This window comes from Muntiacus reevesi, chromosome 13 (assembly GCF_963930625.1).
Source record: "Muntiacus reevesi chromosome 13, mMunRee1.1, whole genome shotgun sequence".
Classification (NCBI taxonomy): domain Eukaryota; kingdom Metazoa; phylum Chordata; class Mammalia; order Artiodactyla; family Cervidae; genus Muntiacus; species Muntiacus reevesi.
The window spans coordinates 15,284,059-15,310,373 of NC_089261.1; the positions used below are offsets into that span (position 1 = coordinate 15,284,059).

At 48.7% G+C, this 26,315-nt stretch overlaps 1 protein-coding gene across 1 annotated transcript; it reads right to left on the reverse strand.

Moving 5' to 3' along the window:
• Nucleotides 1-5,626: 5,626 nt before the first annotated feature.
• On the reverse strand, nt 5,627-24,435 carry HRK (harakiri, BCL2 interacting protein). The gene is made up of 2 exons (XM_065904150.1): nt 24,104-24,435; nt 5,627-5,706 (listed from the first exon to the last, which is right to left on the reverse strand). Exon 1 carries the CDS (start codon nt 24,433-24,435, stop codon nt 24,160-24,162), a length of 276 nt encoding a protein of 91 aa, XP_065760222.1. The 3' UTR covers nt 5,627-5,706; nt 24,104-24,159.
• Nucleotides 24,436-26,315: the final 1,880 nt, after the last annotated feature.

Consider the following 26,315-nt stretch of genomic DNA (forward strand, 5'->3'; position numbering starts at 1 on the left):
TCTTGAATAAAAGGACTTTATTTGGTTCATGTAACAGCATGGGCTTCAGGTACAGCTGGATTCAGGAGGTCCAGGGACATTAGAATCACGTCTTTTCATCCCTCGGTTCTGTTTTCCTTTGAGATGCTTTGATTTTCAGGCGGGCAGATCCCATGTGTTGGGACGAGGGCACCCGGAAGCTCTGTGCTTGTGTTCTACCAGCTTCACAACCTCAGCAAAGAGCCCCTGCTTCCCTGAAGCTCCAGCAGGAGTCCTGAGCCTTATTCTCATTAGTTTGTTCCCAAACCAATCATTTAGCTCTGGGGACTCAGAGCGCTGGACAAGCTTGTATTGGGTGTTGAGCTCTGGACATCAGAACAGAGTTGGGTGGGAAAGGAAGTCCATCCCTCCAAATCTTATGGATTGAGAGTGGGGAAGTAGTGGGTCCCCCAAAAAGAAAGGACCTATTATCTAGAAAAACAATTTGTCCTCAACCTACCATTCTTAGGAAGAAACTAGAACTTGGTCTCTTGGTACAACTCAGACCAGATAAATGCAGGTGAAAGTACCCCACCCAGAGCGGTTCATTCATCCTTAACTGAAGACATGAGTCTGTAGGCTCACTTGCTTATCTACATGATGTCATGCATAAATGATGCTTTTGTGCACTGACCTTGTACATGTTCCCCCAGTCTGTTGCTCAAACCAAGGGTACTGCTTAGGCCAATCCTCCCCTTGGGGTGTTCCCAGGAACCTGATAGACAGGAGCTGAGTGTGTGGCCTTCTGTCCCCAGGAAGGGTAGCATGTGCGGCCAGATCCTTCCTTAGTCCTTGGGGACCAATCTTCCAAGAGGAAATGAACACGCAAAGGCCTTTGGCTGGAAGCACACAACTAGTTTGTTTGTTTTTTAATAAAGTCATTACAAATATGTACAAAGCGTCTCCAAGGTATGAAATTCCTCTTACAAAAGAGCACAACGAACCAGCAAGGGTAGAACCCGGAACGGAATGTCCCCAAGCTTATTGCCCCTCCAGCTGAGTCAGAGGCCTCACTGAGGATCCAAGCAGCTCCACAGCCATCCCCACCACACACGGGGTTCCTGGGCGCTTATAGTGCAAAAGACCTTGAGGGGAGGAAATTGGGGGTTTGAGTTGGGGAGGAGGGAGGAGACAAGGAAGGGAGAAAAACTTCCCATGTCCTAGGAATCAAGTCAAACAGACCTTGTTTGCAAATGAGATACTTGTCCCAGGGACCTTACAAAAACCAGGAACACAAAGGGCCAGGAACAGATAAAAAACCCCAGCTAAGCCATCCAGCCTGTCCTGGAGTGCCCCCAAATGCAACCTAAGTGGGGCTCCCCTGCCCCTTACTGGGCCCCAGGCATGTGCTTGCCTTTGAACTGGCGATGCTGTGGAAGGAACTCAGTGAAGCAGGATGGTTAGTTCTTGGGCTTGGAGAGAAGTGAGACCAGGGCAGCAGAGGGGGGCGGGGGTCACAGAAACCTGAGTCCAGATCTTGGCTCAGTAACTTCACTCTTTGCATGCAACTTTAGCTAAGTTGCAAAACCTCTCTGAGCCTCAGCTTCCTCAACTGGGAATAATACCAGCACTGTCTTCCAACGTGGGCATGAGGAATAGCTAAGGGGTAAACACAGAAAGCACTTGGCACAGCTTCTTTGCTGTGTGAAGCAGCAAGAACCAGCCTTTTCATGCTGGGAATGAGTTGAGGTCATCGGCTTTTGAATCGCCTTCATGAGTGTAGCTCTTAGTAAATATAAATTCCGTAGAACAATCTGCCAGCAAGGCTTGGGGTCATAGCGATGACCTGACAAATCTGTTAAAGACTATGAACCAGACTGGAAAGAGATGTTGAGTATCGTCTGGTTCTAAGCGGGTCTACCCCACCATGATCAATACATAAATCTCTTCCCAGAGGACATTCTACAACCTGGCATGTTGTAGGTGCTCAATAAATAGGTGTTGAATGAATTAAACTTTTAAAAAGTAAACTTTCGGCTTACACTTTAAAATGACACTTTGACATCAGCTTCCTCCATCAGTTCCCATGGGACAAGGCTAAAGTGTCTAGCCTGCCCCCTTCATCCCCTAAACCAGCTTCTGACCCTGTGATGGGCCCAGGTGGACTTAGGGGGACATTCGGAAAAGGAAATGGTATCAACATAGAAAAACAAAACCTGTATTCTGATCACTGCAGCCTCTAATACCAGGTGGACACTTAACAGTTCCACAGTGGCAAGCCAGTGTCCCCAAAAGACATCTGTATAGCATCAAAGAGGACTTTCTTAGTTTCCCAAGCAAGAGGGGAAGTGATATTTTGTCACTGTCAGGAACATGAAAATAAAGGTAGGAGTGCATGAGATCAGATACATGAATTGTGAAAGCAAAGTCACAGGTCCATTGTTCTGTGACAGTACTGTTTAAATCACCCTTTCCCCCTCACCAAACTAGAAAAGAACTTTAAAATGAGACCACTGGAAGAAGTGGGGGCAAAGTTTCCAGGATCCCAGTGAAAGAGGAACAAAATGGGAATTGGGTTCTAGGAAATGCACCATCTAGGACCATGGACAGCAGCCAGAGAGGCACAGGGCTCCCCAAAGAAATCTATTACTCAAGCTGTATCTGTCCAACAGGATAGGAAAGGGAACCCCACATTTAAAAAAGGGAGAAGAGATATTCTCTGCTCATGGGAGTTGGGGTAAGGGAGAGAAGCTTCCAGAAGGGAATGGATCTAATCTGGAATGTTGAAGTCCCAAGAGGATTCAATCCCTGTGGCTCCTTGATCCCTGCCTTCTGAGAGCAACCAGAATAAAGGAGGCCCTTCTGTGTGCACCTCACCTCATTATGCAGCAAGCTACCGAAACGATGATCTCAGAGGCCTCCCTCTGCTTTGCACGGACACACACACACACACACACACACACACACGCACGCACACACACTCTCTCTCTCTCTCTCACTGCTGTCTGCTGAAACCCGATATGAGGTCTTTTTTAAAATTTATTTCAAAGCCTCCCTCCCTCTCTCTCTCTCTTCACAGACGCTCTGCAGTGAAGCTAATCAAAATCAATGACTCCTTGGCAGCCAGAGAAAAGCAAGGGGGTGGGGAAGGGGGAGAGGGAGGGATGGTGCCAGCACTTTGCATGCTGTGGAAATATTAAAAAAAAAAAAAAAAACACCACCCCACTATCTCATGCAATCCAAGTAATGCAACGGGAGAGATGGTGGAGACAATATATACATATATATCATGCTTCAATTTCCTAATACAAATGTCCATCAAGAAGTCAAATCTCATATAAAAACAAGCATTAAAAACAACCCCTTGTCAAAAATCGGGGCAGTGGAGAAATGCACTCAAATTAATGATGTGCAAGAAAAAGCCAGGGTTAGATAAATACACAGTTTCTAATAATACAAGAGAACATGTACAAGGGACTTGGCTGTAAAGCTCCATCAGGAGGGTCCTGGGTGCCCAGTTCTCTCAGCAGTGTGACTTCATTGAAATAAAAATTGCCCCAAACCCCCGCGCTTAGAGTTTGTATCCTCCAGTGGAAATGTCATAAGCTAGTCAGGGTCCAAAAAGGGGATTCTCTGGCCTTTTAGTCTGTGTCCAGGTGGTCAGTACATCCCCACTGTGGTCTTGAAGGTGCAGTCTGAAAGCAGCAGAGAGCTGTGATCAAGTACAACTACCGTGATGAAAACCTCCTCCCCAGAAAATGGGGTCAGCTGGAAAGTCTAGCATCTGCCTAGGAAAGTGACTGGCTAAAAGCAGAGACTGTATTTCATCTCATTCTAGTGAATTTGCCTTCTCTGAGTTGACGGCTTGGTGGGAATGTCACCTGCCACTCCCTGACAACTGTGCCTACACACCCATCCCCTGTAAACATAACTGCAGGAAGGGCTCCAGCCATGGGGGAAACAAATCATCTATAAACAAGCTTTCCTTTTGGCTCTGCTGAGTTCCAAGCTGTCTGGGAGGAGAGGGGAAGCTGCCCTCTCCTTCAGCAGTTCTGGGTTGCATGTTTCTTTAAAGGGCTATTTAGGAAAACATAAGGCATGGACTTACTTATTTTTCAAAGAAAGAGACAGCTCCCAGCTTGCAGCAGCACGGAAAGCTCCTGCATTCTAAAGGACCTGGTAATTTTCAGCAAAGCCCACGGGAAAGAGCTGTTGTTTCAGCCCCGTGTCAGTCTTAATACAAATGATCCCTCTGCTGGCTTCTTGGAAGGTGTCTGCAGAACAGCCCAGTTCACCCGCTGTCCACAAGTACTGGGTGGCGACCTGCAAACCCAGCCTTGTAGAATGACTGTCTGGACCCACAGTCTGGTGCCTCACCACCTCAGCTTTAAAAACCGTAGGGTGTACCCTTACCCTGCACAGAGGAATAATACCTGTTGTTGTTGGATTTTTTTTTTAATGAAAGCAAAAAATAATCACCGCTCCCTGAAGAGTCTTTGCAGCCAAGTCTCAGTCCAGCACACATCTTTTTTTTTTTTTTAGCCCTTCTAGAAACTTCTGAAAATAGTAGCTTATCCTGGAGAAAAAAAAAAAAAACACATCAGACCTTCAGTCAGTGAGATGCTGGTGCATTTCATTTAAATGACCCCGCTCCCTCCCCCAACATCCCTGGCTTATAAATCACCCTTGACCAGAACTTAGCCGTTTCTTGGCTCTTTAATCCATAAAACCTAAGCCCTGAAATCCCCTTGGGGTGTGGGGGAGGCTGTGGACTGAACTCCCAGGATACTTTCTGTGGGGGTGGAAGAGACAGCAAACAAGCCACATGTGAGGTCAGCTTTCTACCTCGTAACCAGCACCCACCTCCTCCCTCCCAGACCCCAAGGTTTGCTCCAAAACACCTCTGGATATTCATCCCCACGTACAGAAAGAGAAGACTCTCAAGTGGCACTTTTGTGACTGATCCCTTTTAAAAAAGAATCCGAAACAGCAAAATACATCTCTCTCGTTCCCTGGCCTCACGGGTCTGGCAACAGAACACCATGGCAGCACCAGCAAGAACACGCTTAGCACCAGCAAGATTTAAGTGAAGCACCAGAGACATCAGATTGGTCGGGGGGAAAAAAAATGCCTTTTGTCTTGATGTGACAGCGGGACTAGTCATCTATCTAGGTAGACAGAGGCTAGGATTTGTGAAGACAGAAATGGAAGTATCCCCGGGCTCTGCCTCTACGACATTGGTCCCAGGTCCTCCTCACTTTTTTTTTTTTTTTTTTTTTCTATTTTGCCTTTTGCCATTTCACCTCTTCCTCCACCAGCATCCCTTCCCAGGCAGTTGGTCGCCTCCGAGGTTAACTCCCACTAGTCTTTGCAAATTTTCTAGGTACACAGTAAGCATCTCTCTTCCAGTGCCCCCAGACATGACAGAGCATCAGAGTTCACATCGGAAGGTGCAGAAAAGGGAGGGGACCACATCCTCGACAAGGCATGCACTGAATAGTAATATTCATATTTTCTTTTTTTTTTATATATAGAAAGCTGTATGTAAATAGCATTGGGGTGTCTTGTTTCTGCAGCTGGACATCCAGAGGGCTTCCCCAGTCCCGTTCCTCGTTGCTACTATTGCTCCAGGCGCTGTATTTATTCTCCACTTCCTTCTCGAAGTGCCAACTGTGGCCTTTCAAGCTCTGGGCTCCCCCTTGGGAAAACAGGAACCAGCTTTCTCCAGGACACAAGGTTTTCACCAACCTGCAGAAATAAAGATTCGTATTTCAGTCAGTAGGCACGTGCAGACAGCGGCTGGGGATGATGTCAGCGCCTTGGACTGCTGCACAGCCAGCCCTGAGTGTCAGGGAGGGGGATGGGTGACAGCGGCTAGATACCAAAGCTCTGATTTGGGAGGAAAGGTTCCCCCAAAGGTGGTCCTGGTGCTGCCCCTCCCCACAAAGCCCTGTCCACGTAGCAGCCTTCTCTAAACATGCATTTGTGAGTGCACACACACACACACACACACCTGTCTCTGCTTTCAGACCTAGATGGGTTTACATAGGCATCTTCTGTGATTAAAAAAGAATGTAAAGACACTACTTTTTTGCTCCTCCGTGTCAGGAAACAGGACCTTCATCTATTCATTTCATAGATCCATCTTCAAGGCAGACTTGTAGGACAGACTCTGCTTTCATCCATTCATCCATCCACCCACCCATCCATCCATTCCTTCACTGATGAACATGCCAAGCACAACCTAAGGTGTTAAACATCCACTGATACAGTTCTTACCCTTCAGGGGCTCAGAGGCCAACAAAGGGAAGATGGGATAAAATCAATCATGACAGCATCATGGGAAGAGCCTGCAATCTGGGTAAGCGTGGGCTATGAGGGACCAGAGGAGAGGTAGCTTGTGAGGGAGGAGGAGGAGTCTGAGAAAAGTCCTCAGAGAAAGAGCAAACAGACCCCTGCTGAGTACTGAATGATGCCAGTGAATTAGCCAAGTTAAGGTAAGGTATTCTGGGCAGGGCTGAAAAAATAGTACAAACCCAAGAGGGTGGAAACTATACATCCACAGAAAAACTTGTACACAAATGTTTTGGGAACATTTGTGGAATGTTCCCAAAGTGGAAACAATGCAAATGCCCATCACCTGATGAGTGCATAAATAAAGTGGGGTATTTCCATACAGTGGAATATTATTTGGCCACGAAGAGGAAAGAAGCACAGATACATGCTACAGCACAGATCAACCTGGAAGACGTGATGCTAATGAAAGAAGCCAGACACGACAGGGACAAATATTGTATGATTCCATGTATAGGAAATGTCTAGAATAAGAAAATCTATAGAAACAAAAAGCAGATTCATGGTCACCCAGGACTGGCAGGAAATGTAAACAGTTGCGGGGGTAAATGCTAATGGGTCCAGGGCTTCTGCTGGGGAAATAAAAATCCTCTAAATTTGACTGGGGGACGGCCACACAGCTCTGGAAATATAATAAACATCACTGATATGTGCACTTTATTTTTTAAAAGATTGCTGTGTGTCTGTGTTAGTTGCTGTCATGTCTAACTCTTTGCAACCCCATAGACTGTAGCCCACCAGACTCCTCTGTCCATGGGATTCTGCAGGCAAGAGTACTGGAGTGGGTTGCCATTCCCTTCTCCAGGGAATCTTCCCAACCCAGGGAGCCACCAGATAACCAGGTTATCATCTGAGCCACCAGATTGCTAGCTTATTTTTAATATGTATTCATTTGTATATTTATTTAGCTGTGCCAGATCTTAGTTGCAGCATGCAGGATCTAGTTCCCTGACCAGGGATTGAACTCAGGGCCCTCTGCATTGGCAATATGGAGTCTTAGCCACTGGACCACCAGGGAAGTCCCAACTTGTGCACTTTAAAAGGCTATGAGGAAGGGGAGAGGGAGTAGAGGAAGGGGCAGGGGGCTGAAGGGAGGGATGAGGAGGAGGAAAGGAAAAGAAACAGGACTCAGAGGAATGACGTGGCATGACAAGGTGGGGAGCATGATGAGGCTCAAGTGAAGACTGGGCCACAGGGTCACGGGAGAGATGAGGCTGGAGAGTTAGCAAAGGAGACAAAAACGGTTCACACGTTCCTCTACAGCAGGTGGTAGGGAAACTGCCTTGGCCTGTTACAAACCACGTGGGGTAGGAGAAGGATCACTTGATGACCTTCGGGTAGGCAGCAGTCTGGGATTTTGACCTGTCCGAACTGCACCAACAAGCTCGCTTGGGCTTGTGGCCTCCTGCGGGGTCTAGTTCTCAGAAGGCAGTCACGGGGCCACAAATAGGGCCACAGATCGGCCAGAGCACCTGCCAGGAAGCTCTCTGCTATAGCCCCAGGGTCCGCTCCAGGCTCCGGTCCCTGTCCTCACCTTTAGGCCAGCCTGCCGGGAGGGGTGGAGGGCGTGGTGGTGGAGATGGGGCTGCAGGCACCTCACCGATTTCCTAAAGCCTGCCCACATGTTGCCGTCAAACCTCTAAACTCTCCTCTGATAAATCAGTTTGGGGGTGCTTGCTGCCTCTTATTTGGACCCTGGCCAATACATACAACTGTGTGAAAGAGGGGAGTCACAATCATGGACCCCACAAGCTATTCGAATGACCAAAAAGTCGGTTAGGGTTTTTCCATGAACGTTTTGGCCAACCCAATGCATCCGCATCAGAGGGTCACAAAGATCTGAACCAGCAACTTCAAACCTTCTGCTTTTGACCGGCTCAGTTGGAAGGAGAAGATCCCTGCAGCCCTCCAACTACCACCCCAACCCCATTCCCCTCCTGTCTCATCAGGGCACAAGTGCCAAAGGCGTTCTATGTAGCTGCTGTGTGTTTTCATGGAATACAGATTCAGAGTCACTGTCAACTGAGAAACACGCTTGATTTAGTTCATGGAAACCAGCTCTGTAACTCCTAAAAATCTTACTTTGTTGGTGCCTAGTCATACTGATCTATAGAGCCAAAGTCAGTGGAAGCCTGCAATATTAGCCTAAGGCGATTATGCTGCCGTATTAAATACCAGTACAAAAAAGGAAGGACGAGGGGACTTCCCTGGTGGTCCAGCGGCTAGGACTTCACACACTCAATGCAGGGAGCCTGGGTTCAAACCCCGGTCAGGGGACTAGATCCCACATGCTGCAACTAAGACCTGGCACAGCCAAATAAAAAAATAAGTATTCTTTTAAAAAAGAAAATAAAGAGAGAATGCACCTACCGTGTGCTATCAAGTGTGCTGACTTTGTACTAATAAGCAATGTTCCCTGCTCTAGAAAAAGCTGTTTCTGCCCTCAGCTGGCCTCCAGTCTTATTGGGGAAGACATGAAATACCAGCGGTCAGGACTGCAAAAGACCATTGTCTGCAGGTGTGTTTAGAGCCTAGAAATCGGGATGCGGTTTTATCACCAGGAAAGTTTCAGAGAGGAAGTCGGATTTCATCTGGGTCTTGAAAATACACGGGGAGTTTTTTTCCCTATATTTGGAAGAAGGGAAGATGGTTTAGGTGGGGAAGAGGCTGAGCAAGGCTCAAGGACAGTGACAAGTATGGCTCAAACAGGAGACCCTGATGAGCAGGGAACTGCATCAGAGAGTTGTGACAACTGAGATTGTGCTGATACTTGAATTGAGCAGAGATGACGAAGGGAAAAAAAGGTGGCATCAGGCAAGAATCGGTCTTGTTTTCTTGCAAAACTAGAACCGGCAACTGACTTCCACTTTTCCTACCTGTAAATCATTGAGCCAATAATGAGTTTTTCTAAGGCTCTCCCAGGGCTGCTGAATGGACAAATTCCTATACCAGCTGGCATCCTGATTACAGGTTGGTGTCCACAGTGAAGGATGAACATCAGAAGCACCTCTCTGTACTGCATGAAAAAACCAGTGGGCATGTCACCACATCCCACAGTCAGTGGGTGGGCCTTGCGTACACTTCTAGGGGATCTTAAATTGGACACCCTACCCTAGCCCACAGAAGTAGTCACATAAGTGTACTTAAGGATGTCCCCTCCAGCTTTATTTGTAACAAATTCGCAATTTATTACAAATCTGGAATTTGGAAACAACCCATGTGTTTATTTTTATTTATTATTTTTGGTTGCACTGGGTCTTCATTGCTGCACACAAGCTTTCTCTAATTGTGGCAAGTGGGCTTCTCATTGAGGTGGCTTCTCTTATTGCAGCACACAGGCTTAATTGTGCCCAGGCATGTGGGATCTTAGTTCCCGGTCCAGGGATCAAACCAGCGTCCCCTGCATCGACAGGCAGATTCTTAACCACCGGACCATCAGGGAAGTCCCCTATGTGTTCACTGACAGGAGACTGGATTAACAAGCCTCATGTAAATTAGAAAGAGGTAAATCTACATTAGATAGACAGAAGAGGAGAAATATATGACATTCCTTATATGTGGAATGTAAAAAGAAATGATACAAATGAATTTAAAAAACAGAAACAGACTCAGTGACTTAGAGAAAGAACTTATGGTTGCCAGGAGATAGGGGAAAGATGGAGGGAAGATATAGTTAGGGAGTTTGGGGTGGCTATGTACACACTGCTATATTTAAAATGGATAACCAACAAGGACCCCGCTCAATGTTATGTGGCAGCCTGGATGAGAGGGGATTTGGGGGAGAATGGATACATGTATACGTATGGCTGAGTCCTTTCAGTGTTCACCTGAAACTATCATAACATTGTTAATTGGCCATACCCCAATACGAAATAAAAACATTTTTAATGTATTGAGATAGAAAGTTGGCTATGATTTTTAATTGAAAAGAGCAAATAGCCCAGGTCTTTTTTTTTCTTTCTTTTAATCAATATGTGTATTTGTGTATGTGTATACATAGACATTTATATATATATATATCCTATATATATATATCCTATCTATATATCCATATAAAAAGTATTGCAGAAAGGCAAAATACTTTAATGGATAAGGGCCCAGACTCTGGAGCTTGACACCTCAGTTGGAATCCTGATTCAAACACTTAAAAGCTGTGTGACTTTGAGCCAGTTATTAACCACTCTGGGCCTCAGTTTCCCTATATGGAAAAGGAGTGGGGCAGTATTTTGAATCTCATTGTGTTGATGTAAGAACTGAAAGCACCGACCCATTTGTTATTATGATTGTTACTGTTGTTATATATACATCCAGACTGAAAGTTACACCAGGGGCGTAGCTTTAGGGGCTGAGTAAAAGAACACTACAGTACTCTATATGCTGTACTTCCATATTGTTTGTTATTTTTCTTTTGTTTTGCAAGGGGCAATATATCTTTTATATTAATTTAAAAACATAAAGTCCACCGCCCGCTATGAACCACTTGCCCTGCCCCTGGGATATGCTTCCTCAAACTTGGCTCATAAAGCATTTTCTGAAACGCTGACTCACAAGCAAAGCTCACAACTGGGGAGATTCATGGAACTTCTGTTTTTCAATGGCCCTGATTCCCCTTTGCCCCCACAGAGTGGAGGGGCGGGGTTGGGGTGGAGGTGGGGACAGGAAGCCTGGAAACCCCACCTGCCTGAGCTGAGGCATGGCAGGTGGGGAGCTGTGAATCCCACTGAAGCATTAGATGGGGAAGAAATCTCACTCCCTTTCCCCTACATCAGAGAAGAGTTAGGACTCTTGGCTTCCCTCCTAAGGGGTCCCAATTTTAAATTAAAAAAAAAAAACTTTTTTGTTCTCGCTGTTTGCATATGTGGTAAGTTAGAAGTTCCAAACAGCAGAGAAGGATATAGAAATAAAAGAAAGTCGCCTTCACTCCACCCCCGAGCCACCCAGGACACCTGTGCATGTACACACCAAATCTCTCCCTTGACCCATCGCGTTTCCTCAGGGCCCAGCAGCGTGCCCGGCACACAGTAGGTGCTCAGTTCAACCTGTCAAGTGACAGCGGCTAACTGAGCACATGAATAATGGTGGTAACTTCCCAGCTTTTCCATCTTTGGGGATTTTTCTTTTAATCTTTAAAATAGATTTTTACTGGAGTATAGTTGATTTGCAATGTTGTGTCAGTTCCTGCTGTACTGCAAAGTGAATCAGTTATTGCTGTTGTTCAGTCGTTAAGTCGTGTCTGACTCTTTGTGATCCCCATGGACCGCAGCACACCAGGCTTCCCTGTCTTTCCCTGTCTCCTGGAGCTTGCTCAACCTCATGTCCATTGAGTTGGTGATGCTCTCCAACCATCTCATCCTCTGTTGTCCCCTTCTCCTCCTGTCCTCAATCTTTTCCAGCATCAGGGTCTTTTCCAGTGAGTCAGCTCTTCGCCTCAGTTCAGTTCAGTCACTCAGTCGTGTCGGACTCTTTGCAGCCCCAATGAATCACAGCACGCCAGGCCTCCCTGTCCATCACCAACTCCCGGAACTTACTCAAACTCATGCCCACAGAGTCGGTGATGCCATCCAGCCATCTCATCCTCTGTCATTCTTTTCTCCTCCTGCCCCCAGTCCCTCCCAGCATCAGGGTCTTTTCCAATGAGTCAACTCTTCTCATGAGGTGGCCAAAGTACTGGAGTTTCAGCTTCAGCATCAGTCCTTCCAATGAATATTCAGGGTTGATTTCCTTTAGGATGGACTGGTTGGATCTCCTTGCAGTCCAAGGGACTCTCAAGAGTCTTCTCCAACACCACAGTTCAAAAGCATCAATTCTTAGCACTCAGTCTTCTTTATGGTCCAACTCTCACATCCATACATGACTCCTGGAAAAACCATGGTGGTGGTGGTTTCGTTGCTAAGTCGTGTCCAGCTCTTGGGATCCCATGGACTATATAGCCTGCCAGGCTCCTCTGTCCATGGGATTCTCCATAGCTTTGACTATATGGACCTTGGTCAGCAAAGTGATGTTTTGCTGTGATGCTCTGCTTTTTAATCAGTTATACATGTACCTATATCCACACTTTTTTAGAACCTATTCCCATATGAGTCACTATAGAGCATTGAGTGGAGTTCCTTGTGCTTTATAGTCATCCTTATTACCCACTCTTTCATCTTTGGTTTCAACAAGTTGATTTTGACCATGGAGTTCAAATGGTACCAGTGGTAGGCCCTAATGTCTAAGAATCATGGGTACAGAGTTCTTCAAGTGGAATCCTCCTAGAGGCAAGATGCTCTGGCCCATGTTATCATTTAAATCTCCACCTGTGTAGCTCATGCTGGCCAGTTAGGAACACCGGGCTCTGAGGAGACGGTGGTTGAGGGGACTAAAGAGCAGGAGGCGAGGTTCAGGGTGTACGAGAAAGGAAGCGGCCGTTTATCTGGCAGCTCCTGGAAGGAGTGTTTGCTCCTCTCTGCCTATCTGTCTGTTGCCCCTGTTATCTGTGAATAGTTATCAGTTCTACCAGTGAATAGTGTTTTTTAATTAATTACTGTATTTTTCGCCTGTGCTGGGTCTTCGTTGCCGTGCCGGATTTTCTCTCGCTGCAGTGAGCGGGGGCTGTTCTTTGTTGTGGTGCCTGGGCTGTTTACGGCGGCAGCTCCGCTTACTGCAAAGCACAGGCTCTAGAGCCCGTGCTTAGTAGCTGTGGTGCTCGGGCTTAGTAGCCGCTCGGCGTATGGAATCTTCCTGGACCAGGGATCTGAAGCTGTGTCTCCTGCACTGGCAGGCAGAGTCTTAAGCACTGGACCACCAGGGAAGTCCAGTGAATAGTTACTGATCACATAAAATCTGTGGAGAGAGCCCAGAGAACTCAAAGCTCCACCCACTATGAAGTTTGGCAGGTGGGCCTTGAATGCCAAATTCAGTCCATGTCCACAAATTCAGTCCCTCCACAGAAGCTGGGGAGGCGGGGAATGGAAAGGCACAGAAGTGACACCAGATCCCAAGGGCAGATCCTTCTTACAGCGATCCCACCATGCATATCATCACCTTATCACACACTCGTTTTTTCACCCAACAACTTCACCTCTAGGAACTTCACTTTTTTTTTTTTTACAAAGTTGTTCAAACAAGAATGTTCACCAAACCTCATTTATGAACTATCAGAAAATGGCAACAGTGTAAATATCCCTGGGGAAATGACCAAATAAGGAAATCATGGTCCATCCAAGCAACAGAACACCATGTAGCCATAAAAAGAGATGATGAAAACCTCTGTTGACATGGGAACATCTCAGCAACCTATTTTTTTATTGGGGAAAAAGCAGATGACAAATGGCAGGACCAGAATGATCTCATTTATTTAAAATAGGATGCATGTGTGGGTGTGTCTATGCATCAAGGGACCTCTGACGGGGTGGTCTCCAAAATCAGGCATTGTCAATTTAAACGCATCAGATCCAGTGCAGGAGGGGCCACAGTCATTGGAGAGCTTGTGTCCCATCTAAAGAGGTTTCTGATGCTCATCTGCAGTCTTTCACTGCCACATGGAACTCGATGTTGTCAGATCTTTCCATTTTTTTCAAGAAAAACTGAAAATGTGGGCTTCTATATGAAAGTGCCTGGTTTGTAAGTGTTGGGGAGAAAGCATGCAAGTCAAATAAAACTCAACAGCAGGCCAGTTTCAGCCAGGAAACCACCGGGTTTCGATCTCTGCCTAGACACGAAGGTAGTCTTAGACAAGGACAGCTGGCGTGTAAGCCCACCTCCTTTTAACCCTCAGGAGCTCTCTGAGCCTTGGCTTCATCGTCTACAAGGTGAGGAGTTGGATTTGGTGGTTTCCAAAGTCCTGTCTAGCTCTGGCTAGGCTTCTGGAACAGTGATCTCTTGGAGTCCTAGATCTTTTGAGACTCAGATCAGAGCTATGATTTCTCTCTGAAGTGGGGGAGAGGAATAAAGGAGTATGACTCAGCCAATTGTATGTCTCGTTTCTGGGGGAGGGTCCCAAATTTACTAGGCCTCTCCCCAACTCATTCACTCATTTACTCATCCATCCATTAATTCAGTAGTTAGTAAATGCTTGCTCTGTACCAGTCACCATGCCAGGCGCTGGGAGAAGTGATGAATTGGGGTCCCCTGGGGACCCCAGGGCTAGTGTCCCCCAGGACAGTAGGGGAGTCCTGTCCCCTAGGACAGTTGGGGAGTGGTGGTCTGGAGGTTCCCCCTGCCCTGGTGCAGTGACTTAAGAAGTCTGTTGGTGATCCACAGGGTTGAAGAGGCAGGATTGACAACTGCTTTGTGCAGAAGGCTCAGAGAAGTCCCTTGAGAGTTCCCACCAGGGACTTCCCTGACGGTCCACAATTCTTAGTGGTTAAGAATCTGCCTTGCAATGCAAAGGACATGGATTCGATCCCTGGTCAGGGAACTAAGATCCCACATGCCACAGAGCAACTCAGCCTGTGTGCTACAACTACTGAGCCCTTGCACCGCAAATAGAGAACCCGTGTGCTGTAATGAAAGATCCCCCATGACACAAGGAAGATCCCACATGCCACAGCTCAGACCCAACACAGCCACATAATAAATAAATATTAAAAAAAAAAAAAAAAAAAGAGTTCCCACCATACACTAATATGAGGCCATGGACTGAAATTTACACCAAACAAGAACACATATCCTGCACTATCATTTACCACTTCCCACCATTTTCTGAACATCAGTGACACGCCTTATATGCTCAGAAGGTACAGAGGCAATGCCTACAGTCACACGAGTGGGAAATGGCAGATCAGGACCTGATCTGAGAGTCAGCCTGACTTGAAAGTTCATGTCACTTTCCACCAAGCTGTCCTACGTCGGCAACAAATCTGGGTGCGTTAGATAAACAGTTACCAGCAGTTCAATTTTCTGAGGCTCCACGATGCACTAACAGACTAAAACATTTTCAGTCTGGGCTGTCTTTGAAAATGGTGCGTGCTGATTGCTAAATTGCTTTAGTTGTGTCCAACTCTTTGTGACCCAATGGACTGTAGCCCACCAGGCTCCTCTGTCCATGGGGATTCTCCAGGCAAGAATACTGGAGTGGATTGCCATGCCCTCCTCCAGGGGATCTTCCCAACCCAAGGGTCGAACCCATGTCTCTTATGTCTCCTGCACTGGCAGGCGGGTTCTTTTCACTACTGCCATCTCGGAAACCTACTAAAATAGTGCCTCTTCTTAAATCTATCTCATGGCCCCTGGCAAATTCCCACCCTCAGAGGACCCCTCCAAAATCACTTTGTCTAAGATTCCCCGCCATCATGTTAGCATCCTGCAGTATTTATTAAGTACCATGTGCCAAATCCAAGAATATCAGATGAACATCGTGCCACAAGTACAGCCAGGCAGGCGGAGAAGTCCTTCAAACTCAGTGACACTGCTCTGACTTGGAGCCCCGCCCTGAAGTTGGGATGGGCATGCCAGCGGTCACTGCACTTACACACTCCAACAATGGCTGGAGGTGTGGTCTACGGAGAATATTCCGTAAAAACACAACACAGACTCAGCTGAGGATGGCAACAGCCAGCTCCAGAGTCAAGCGATCACATTATGGATAGTGGCTGGTGACATAAATGAGAAATGGGAACAAACGGCAGAGTTTATCTAGAACCCACAAGATTTTATACCCTTTAGACACCCTTTATAATAAAAGAATGTTTACATACACTTTTAAGACCAAAGTTCCACCTGTGGGCCTTCTTAAGAAAATCTCTGTGAGGTACCTGAAGAGTGACACCCAAGGACATTCCATATCACAACTGGAAGCAATCCAAACCTCCAAAAATAGCCGAGTGAGAAGGCAGATGATGGAAGAGCCAAATCCTAAGTAACCTCTAAGAAGTGTGTCACGGAAAATACTATAAAACATGCAGAACTGTCCACGATATAATGACAAAGTCAGATTACAGAAAATGCATTTACAGGAATTCCACTTGTTAAACTACTTCTCAGTGGGTTTTTTTTTCAGCCATGCCATGTAGCGTGCGGGATCCTAGTTCCCAGACCAGGGATCCAAGCCATGGCCTTTGCAGTCGAAGTGTGGGGTCTTGACCACTGGACAGTCAGGGAAGTCCCCTCAGTGCATTTTTTTTTTAATGGAAAAAAAAAATCTATCAAAATGTTAACAATGGGTAGTGAGATAAAAACAATCGACTGAAATGTTATTTTATTCAATATTTTCCAAATATTTGATAATGAGCTTGTAATATTTTTCTTAATCAAGAAATAAGCCATTTTTTTTTCTAAAAAAGGAATATTACATAAAGTTTCCCAGAGCTATTTAATTCCATCTTGCCCAAGTCCGTGGCCTGTGGAGCAAAAGTTTAGAGATGGCAACACTCTGTGGAGTAGTCAATTTTCCCTCTACAGGGCAGGTAAAGGAGGCTTCTCTTGTCCTGGGTGTACAGGACTACTGGAAGGTCACGTCTCACTGACCAAAAACAGAGATCCCCACCCAAAAGCAGGGCATCAGTTTAGGGCAGGAAGGAGAGAAGGAAGACAATACGGAATTGAATGGTGAAATTTCTTAGGTGATGGAAATCCAGCCTGTATCCACAACCTTCTAAGGGCACTGAGGGTTGGGCATCAGAGAGCTGGTACAGGGACCAGAATCTCTCAGACCTTAAACAACCTAAATATTCATCAACAGAGGCATGGATAAAGAAGATGTGGTTTATATATATATATATATATATATATATACATACACACATGTATATGTATACATATATATACATACATGTGTATATATGTATATATATACACAAGGGAATATTACTCAACTATAAAAAGGAAAGAAACTGGGTCATTGGTAGAGACATGGATTGACCTAGAGACTGTCCTATAGCATGAAGTAAGTCAGAAAGAGAAAAACAAACATCATATATTAATGGGTAAATGAGGACTCTGAGAAAATTAGCATAGACCATCTTATTTACAAGGCAGAAATAGAAACACAGATGTAGAGAACAAACGTGTAGATATCCAAGGGGAAAGCGCAGACTGGGATGAACTGGACAACTGGGGTTGACATATACATGCTATTGATGTCTGTGTGTGGGCTCAGTTGTGTCCGACTTTTTGCAATCCCATGGACTGCAGCCCACCAGGCTCCTCTGGTCATGGGATTTCCCAGGCAAGAATACTGGAGTGTGTCGCCACTTCCTTCTCCAGGGGATCTTCCCGACACAGGGATCAAACCCGAGTCTCCTACGTTGGAAGGCAGATTCTTTACCACTGAGCCACCAGGGAAGGCCAGTTCTCTTTCTTGCATGACATCGAATCCTCCGCTTATAAAGCAGCTCTTCCTGTGCTGTTGGCACTTGTGCCTCCCTTTATAGCAAAACTCACCCTCTCTACCATGGCCTGATCTAGCCCCTGCCTGCCATCTGACTTCCTCTCCCCCTGGTTCATGTGGTCTTAGCCCACTGCTCCTTTTTCTCTTCCTCAGACATACAATGCAAAGTGTCACCTCCCCAGAACATCTTTCTTCCAGACACCCACATGGCTGGCTCCTTCTCATCACTCAAGTCACTGACCCCTAGGTTTCTCCTCGAGTGGCCATCACCCTCCATTGCAGGTAGGAATGCACCAGGCTCCCTCTATGACAGGCATACCTCAGAGCATTCACAGTTGTTTTTGTTTTTTACAAATGGAAGGTTTGTGGCATCCCCGCATCGAGCAAGTCTATTGATCCAATTTTTCCAACAGTATTTGCTCACTTCATGTCTCTGTGTCACATTTGGGTAATTCCTGCAATATTTCAAACTCTTTCACCATTATTATATTTGTTACGGGTGATCTGTGATCCGTGATCTTTGATGTGATTATTTCAAAAAGATTACAACTTCTAGAAGGCTCAAATGATGGTCAGCAGCACTTTTTAGCAATAAAGTATTTTTTAATTGAGGTGTGTACATTGTTTTTAAAGATATAATCCTACTGCACACTTAATAGACTACAGTATAATGTAAATGTAACTCTTATATGCACTGGGAAACCAAAAAAATTCATGACTTGCCTTATTGCAGTGGTCTGGAACCAAACCACAGGATCTCCAAGGCCTGCCTGTATATTATCTGTGTGTGTTACCATCAGAGCCTGCAGCACTTTCTGAAATTCTGTGTTTAGACTGCATAATCCAAAGATGGCCACAATATCTTCTCTCCAATTTGCTATTCTAGAACCCATGGGGTGGGATCTAATTCCACTCTCCCCTAAATCTCGGCCTACTTGTGACTTACTTTTGACTAAAGTGATTTCTTTCTTTCTTTTTAAAATATTTATTTGGCTGCGTAGGGTCTTAGTTGAGATATGTGGAATCTAGTTGCCTGACCAGGGATGGAATCCGGGCCCCCTGCACTGGGAGTGAGGAATGTTAGTCATTGGACCACCAGGGAAGTCCTTTGACCAAAGTGATCTCTGAAGCTGGGTCAAAAAAGACAAAGCAGCTTCCACTTGGCCCTCTGAGACGTCTGCCTTTGGAGTTCTGAGACACCAGATCAGAATCCATCTACCATGAGGCTGCCATGCTGTGGGGAAGCCCAGGTCACAGGAGGAGACTGAGTATAAATGCTCTGATTGGCAGTCCCAGCCGACACCCAGCTTCAACAGCCAGACCTTGATATAAATGAAGATCCCACTCCCATGACTCCAGTCCCCCAGTCAGTCTGGAACAGAGATGAGTCACCCCTGCTATGCCTTGTTTGGATTTCTAACCCTTAGAATGTTAGAGCCTAATCAAATAGTTGTGGGGTTTTTTTTAATGTTTATTTAAATATTTAATATTTAAACACTTATTTAAACATATAATATTTAAATATTTATTTAAATATATAACAGTTTAGAATATTTATTTGGCTGTGTTGGGTCATAGTTGCAGAACACGGGATCTTAATTGCATTGTGTGGGCTCTTTCATTGTGGCACATGGACTCTCTAGTTGGGGCGCTCAGGTTTAGTTGCTCTGGCATGTGGGATCTTCCCAGACCAGGGATTGAACCTGCATCCCAGGCATTGTAAGGCATATTCTTAACCACTGGACCACCTGGGAAGGCCCTCAAATAGTTGTTTTAAGCCAGTAAGTTTTGGAGTCATTGGTTACACAGCAGTAGTAACCAGAACAATCTTTAGTGATTTATCATCTATACTCTTCCCCTAAAATGTAGGCTCCATGAGAGGCGGGGGCTTCTAATGTCTTGGTCTGTGTCCATCATGCCCTGCACACAGCAGGAACTCAAGAATTAATAGGTGAATGAGTGGAAGAAGCTGAATTTGAGAAACAGTGATACCCATCTGACACAGTTTTTGAATGACTCATGTACTGTATTCGTCATAGTTATTTTGTATCTACTATGCCACAAGCAAGTTGCCATGAACTAGGGACACTGTGGAGCAGCTTGTTGCTCCGGTGAAATCCTACCACACAGAGTGATGACCAGAAGGGAAACCGAAGCCGTCACTATTCTGCGTCCTCCCTACTCCCAACATAGGTCTCAAAAGCTGACGTTTCAAAAACCAGAGGTGCGGGTGCCAAATCCACCCAGCCCACATTTGGGGGTGTATTTAATTATCCCCGGGTGTGGCTATGTTTACATCCACAGCTCAGTCACTTGTGCCCTGGCCTCTCAGCAGGCAAGTGAGTGATTCCAGACAGGGACCATGTGGCAGGAGGGCTGCCACAGTCCCGCACATCTGGCCCCTTCCTAGGGGGTGGGGGTGGTCCTTCCCAACAGCTGTCTCCCTCCCTTCTGTTCCCTCCTTTCCCTCTTCCCTGCTGAGGCTTTCAAGCTCTAAAAGTCATTCTGGCAGGGGTGCAGCAGTCTGGGAGGGAGGCCTGAAGGATGCGCCTCCAGGTTTAACCACTTAATCCCCAAAGTACCTGCCAAGAACCAGTTAGCATGTCTGGCGGGCAGGCCAAACCGTCATTAATTCATTAAAGCCGGCTCCTGCTGGCCCATTATCTTCCTTGCCGCTGACCACGTCGCCTCTTGGGCTCGCAGAGTCCCCCTTTCTCCACTTCTCCTTAGTCCTAAGGCAAGGTTTTGCCCACCCCTAGCCTCCTCCCCCTGCCAGAATCCTCCTCCTTCTCTTCCCCTCCCCTCCGCCTCCCAAGGCACACACTTCTCCCTCGCACGCCTCTGCCAGCCAGCGCTTACCATAAAGCATCTTTTGTTCCCTCTCCTGTATCTTTTGAGCAGTGACTGGTTAAAACACACCCATTCTCCTCCGGGCCTCCCCAGCCTCCAGGGAGTCTCCCCCCCACTCCCCTGAGGCTCTCTCAGAAAGGGAATCTCTCTAGTGCAGGAATTTGAGGCTCATCACCCCCTCTGCTTTCTGCTCAGTATCTTCTCATCCCCTGCACCCCTCAAATCATCTGAAGGGTGGCTGGGTGAAGGCCCCCAAAGACAGACCCTCCAATGTCAGCTCTGACTTTGCCCTTGATCCTTTGGGACGACTCAGGTGGACTTTCTCTGCCTCAGTTTCCCCTTTGAAACAATAAGAATGGCTTTAACCATTTCATAGCATCCTCTAAGGATTGAACTAAGTGTCAGGCACTGCTTTGGGCATTTGAAATGGATGGCCTCCTATCGACCTCTCAGCAACCCTGACGAAGATACAGCTGAGGTTTACAGATAAAGGCTCAGAGAGGTTATGGTTCTTACCCAAGGTCACACTGCCAGAAAGTTCTTGGGCTGGGACTTAAATCCAGTTTCATCTGATTCCTAAACCCATGCTCTTCATCAATATACTATCTTGGCCCATGTGGCCCTGATTCCCCAAAATGGCAAGTAGGAATAGTGTGGAACCACCAGCAAGGACAATGGCAAAATGTTGTCTACTTTCAGGAAGAAAGGTATTAAATGCACAATCAAAGTGAAACACAGGTATTAAATGCACAATCCCTTCTTGATGCACAAGGCGCTGTTTTAGAGCTTTCTGTATATGACCTCATTTTGCCCTCTTGACAACACCTATGCATTTAAGTACTGTTATTGTCCCCACATTACATATGGGAAAACTGAGTCTTGGAGGAGAGGTTGACTCTGTTTGTTTAATGATGACTTCTGAGAAAAGTATTGCTGGCTCACAGTAGAGGCTCCAGACCACTTTGTTGAAACTGCCCTGGTACCTATAGCTAAGCTTGCCTTTAACGCCTAACAGAATGGTCTGCCGTAGATGGCGGATTCAGGCCATCCTGAAACCCCTAAGGTACCCTGTGAGCATTTCCATTTCTCCTCCAGGGTAGGAAATGTGGAGAGGTCCACACACAGAACTCAAAAAACTGACTTTACCCAGGGGATTTCCTTTCACTTCTTCCTAACGTACCAGAGGTTAACCAAAGATGGGTTTCCCCCAGTTAAGCCAAGAGCACAAGAAAGGCCCGAGTGGTGGATAGCAGGGAGAGAAGCCAAGTCCTTGGTACGGGAGCCAAGCCTGGAAGACCCAGCGCAGCGAACCCCGGGATGGTAGTGGTATACACTCTACCATTCTATAGGCGATCTGAGAGGGTGCCGGGCATCCTAGGGTCAGGGCACCCAAGGAGGAAGGACCCTAGAGGGGTGTGACTGCTGGGGTCTCCCGGCAGGGACACACAGGCGGGAGGTGGCCGGAGTCGGGACGCAGCACGAGACTCTGCGGCAGAGATAGAGTGAGGAGGGGGAAATAAACTCGGCGGCGACGTTGCTTAGCCGACGCCGCCCCAGCCAAACTCCTCCCAAACTCCTCCCAGTCTCCCTTCCGGGTGGCGCGGGTCCTCCCGCGCGCCCGAACCCAGAGCGGCGCGCTCCGTCCGCCCCGCGCGCCCTCGCGTAGGTTTCGGGCCACCTCCCCGGCGGCAGCCTTCTCCTGAGGACCCCGGGAGCATCCCCCGGCCCCGAAGCGAACACACAGTCAGGCTCTGGCTGCGCGCTCTCCGTCCCGGGGGTGGGACGCCCAGCATCCCGCACCGTCCTGTCCTGAGAAGGCAGCGCTTCTCGAACCTCGCCTGGACCCCAAGACTGGAGGAAGCGATGTCCTAACCCTCCTCCCCATTTCCACTGGGTTCCTCTCGCTTCACATCTTTCTTATCCACGTTCCCACTGTCTTGTTCTCCGGGAAGTCTCTTTTTCTCCAGTTTCTTCGACTTTCTTTCCTTGTCTCGCCGCCTTTTTTTTGTTTCTGTTTTCTTTGGTGGGGTTGGTTTTTTGTGGGTTTTTTTTTTTTTTTTTTTTTTTTTGGTCTCTGCCTCCTCTTCCACCTTCTTTCCGCCTTTCCCTAAATTACACACTTTGGGCTTAGCGTCTCTTTCTTGGCTTCTTTTTCTGCCCCGCCTCCCCGTGCCCCATCCAAAATTTTTTTCCTGCTCCCAGGATCCGGCAGCCCCCGCCCGGCCCCCTGCAGCCGAGGGGAGCCCCCCTGCAGCCGAGGGGAGTCCCCTGTCTCTTTCGCGAGAGGGAGAAGCGGATGGAACCTTCGGGAGCCGGGCAGAGGGCGCCCCGAAGCGCGCACCTCTCTGCGCCAGCGCCGGGGCTGCGCCGGCCCACGCGACATCTGTCGCCCGCGCTCCCGGCTCACACCCCGCGCACCCCCGCAGCTCCCCGGGCGTTGCCACCCCCCACGCTCCGGCTGCCGCCTCTCCCTGCAGGCGCCGCGCCAGCTTCCCAGGGTGTTGGCGCACCGCGGGGCTCGGCCGCGACCCGAGCGCTCGGCGTCTGCGGGCCGTGACTTCGGGGCTGGCTTTCTCACTTTCCAGCCCGAGACCCACCGTGGTGGGCTCAGCCTGATTCTCTCCACCCCCATTCTCTGCAGCTCTCCTCTCGATTCCAGAACCTGAAAAGACAGTCCTGACCCGCCGTCTCCCCGCAAGTGCCTAGAACAGTGCCCGGCGCTCAGCGTGTGCTCAGTAATTCCCCAACCCAAGGACTTAGCGCACAGTAAACGCTCAGTACCCTCCTTCTACTGGTACCAAACATGCTAGGCGCTCACTACTGACTACCCATCCCCATCACCACCCAGTGCCTAGCATACCGCAGGCTCTCAAACATTCCCTCCAACAACAAGGCCTAGCAACCAGAAAGAGCTCAGTGAATGCTCTTTCGTTAAGGCCTTCCCTTGGAGTTTCCCTAAGAGCCTCAGATTCCCGTTCATTTGGGGACATCGCCTTCAAATCAACTTCCTCCGAGCTCCTTGAATGGGACACCTCACTGGAGAAGGAGAGAAGTTGGCAGAGCGGGGGAAAAGTGCAGTTTTAGGGAGAAAGACGGAGCCAGCCTGAAACCTGGAGGGGGAGGAAGTCGCGAGATGCGCTCCGGGCACCGAAGGATGGGCTACAGAAACTGGAGAAGGGGCACTGAAGGAGAACAGGGTTTGGGGCGGAGGTGATGCAGACGGTGGCTCTTAGGAATGGCAGGCCGCAGGAAGAGGACTGAGGACTCGTCTTGAAAGCGCGATAGATGAGGATTCTTTGGCGTGGCTTGTAACTCTGTTCTCTGAGCAAGCACACTTTTCTACTTGCAGTGTGTTTCCTTGAAGGGTTGGTGGGACTTACGGAGGCTAAAGTCCTCCCAAAGCCCCTCGATGGAGGGAGTGGCAGGATGCGCTTAAGGGGAGTTGGAGACAAGGGGCTAGAAACGGTGGGCCTGGTACGTGAAAGGAGAGATGGGGACTGTCTAAGAAGGGGAAGAAGATCCCTGAGAGAGAATGAAGCAGAGAAGAAGCCGCAGACTTGCGGCTCTCCGGCTCCCAAATCAGCCTCACGTCTCCAGTCCCCAGCCGCCGCGCCCTGGCCCTAGCTCGCGTACCTGTTGCTCGCTCCGGCTGGGTCTCGGCTCCGGCCCCACCAAGAAGCCCCGCGTTCCTACAAGTTCCGCCTGCCGAGCAGCCAGGCCGCCAGCGCCGCCACCTGCGCGGCCGCGCACAGCCAGGGCCAGTAGGTGGGGAGCGCGCCGGGCGCCGGCGCCCTCCGGCTCCGCGCGCGGCGCCGCCACATGGTGCGCTGGTGCAGCTCGTCGCCGAGCGCCTTGAGCCGGGCGGCCGTGAGCTGCGCGGCGGACGAGCGCAGACCCAGGCGGCCGGCGCTGCAGGCGCACACAGCCGGGGGGCCGCGACCGCGGTGCAGGGGGCACGGGCACATGACCGCTCGCCTCGCTCCCTCCCCGCGTCCGGTCGCCCCTCGCCTCCTCTCCCTCCGGCCTCTGCGCCCGCCTCCGCCGCGCTGCAGCCGCCGGGGGCCTCCCCTGGACACCAAGTTTCTCCCTGTGTTGTGCGTTTGTTGTGCTGACGGCGCTATTATTAATTAAAGTGTCACATGGTGGAGGGGGGCGGGGAGGGCGCGGGGAGGGGGGTTACATCATCCGGCCCCGAGGGTGGGTGGGGGGGGCTGCAGGCAGAAGCCGAGAGGTAACTTTTAACCCTAACGGCGCCGGCCGCGAGGGGACGCGCGGGTTGGGAGAGGAGGAGCGCGGGGCGCCGGGACGCCTGAAAGCATCGCTGGGGTCTCGGGCTGGAGGGGTCGCAGGAGACCCTCAAGGAAGCACGGCGCGCCGGGGGAGGTTTTCTCCCTCTCTTTTTCCCGAATTAAGCTCCGATTCCGATTTGGCGGTGGGAACAGGCTTGTTTGCCGTTTTGGAAGAAGCTGATGTCGAATTCGGCTGCGTTTAAAAAAAAAAAAAAATGTTCCGAAGCTGTTGTTTTGTATGGGAGAGGTGGGTCGGTTCAGCATCTCCTCAGAGGGTCAGATCCAACCCAGCTTGCCTACTTTGGGGTCTGACTCCGCACCTGTAGGCTGCGGATACAAACACACCCGACACACACCCCCACCCCCATCCAGAGTTAAGCCGCGGGGACCCTAAAGCGCCCCCAGCTCCGCTGGAAACCTTAATGGAGGAGTGGGGAGGGCTGGGGATTGGCCTTTAGCCTTGGCAGTTTGCAGCGCACCGCGTCTCCACCCGAGAAAGACCCTCACTAGGGGTTTTCCAGAAGGAAACTTATTTTCGCGTGTTTCTTTTCTCAGCATTACTTTCCTGCCCGGGGTTAGTCTGTAGCAGTGATCTCCATTTAATGCGCAATAGAGAGACTGAGGGGTTGGGGACGGGGCGGTGGCACCGCAGACTTCAGCTTCTTTTTTCCCCCTTTTTCCCCCAATCCTGGAGTTGCCCCTGTGTCCCTCCAGACTGGATCTGTGTCTGCTGGTGAGGGTACAGATGGGCGAGAGGGCCCTTGGGGGTTTCTTTGGGGGAGAATGAGACCCTCACCTACCTTGAATCCACCGAGATTCAGAAAACTGGGGGAGCTCCAAGCTGACCTTCTAGGTCCTGATGAGGCAGCTGCATCGTCTTCTCCGCAGGAGCAGTGTTGCTAAGGCCTGACAAGTCCTTCGGTCACTTGAACAAGATTCTTCAGGACTGTGAACTTAGTTTGGGTCTGGGTTTATCATGGAGAGATTTCCCCTTGGCCTGGAGCATGGTCAGGGCTCAGACCGCAGCTCTGCTGTGTGACCTTGGTGCCTCTTTAGGTCCTCGCTGCGCCTCTGGTGGTTCAGATGGTGAAGAATCTGCCTGCACTGCAGAAGACTTGGGTTCCATCCCTGGGTCAGGAAGATTCCCCTGGAGAAGGGAATGGCTACACACTCCAGCATTCTTGCTTGAAAAAATCGCATAGACATAGGAGCCTGGCAGTCTACAGTCCATGTGGCTGCAAAGAACCGGACACAACTGAGCTCATCTTTGGATCCACTGGGCCCCAATTCTCCTACCCTTAATATTGGTCAACACTTATTGAGTGCCTTCTGTTGTAGGTTACTGGGCCGTCTACACTGCCTAAAGTGAGTTTCCCAATTCTAGGGTGGTAAGAATGTGCTATTACTATCCTTTTTTACAGATGAGGAAACTGAGGCACAGGGAGGTAAAGGTTCTTGCCAGGAGATCACAGAGTTAGTGAGGAATAAACCTGGATCTAAATGACGGCAGTCTGCTGCAGGCTCCAAGCTCTTAACCATGGTTTTATACTGCCCCC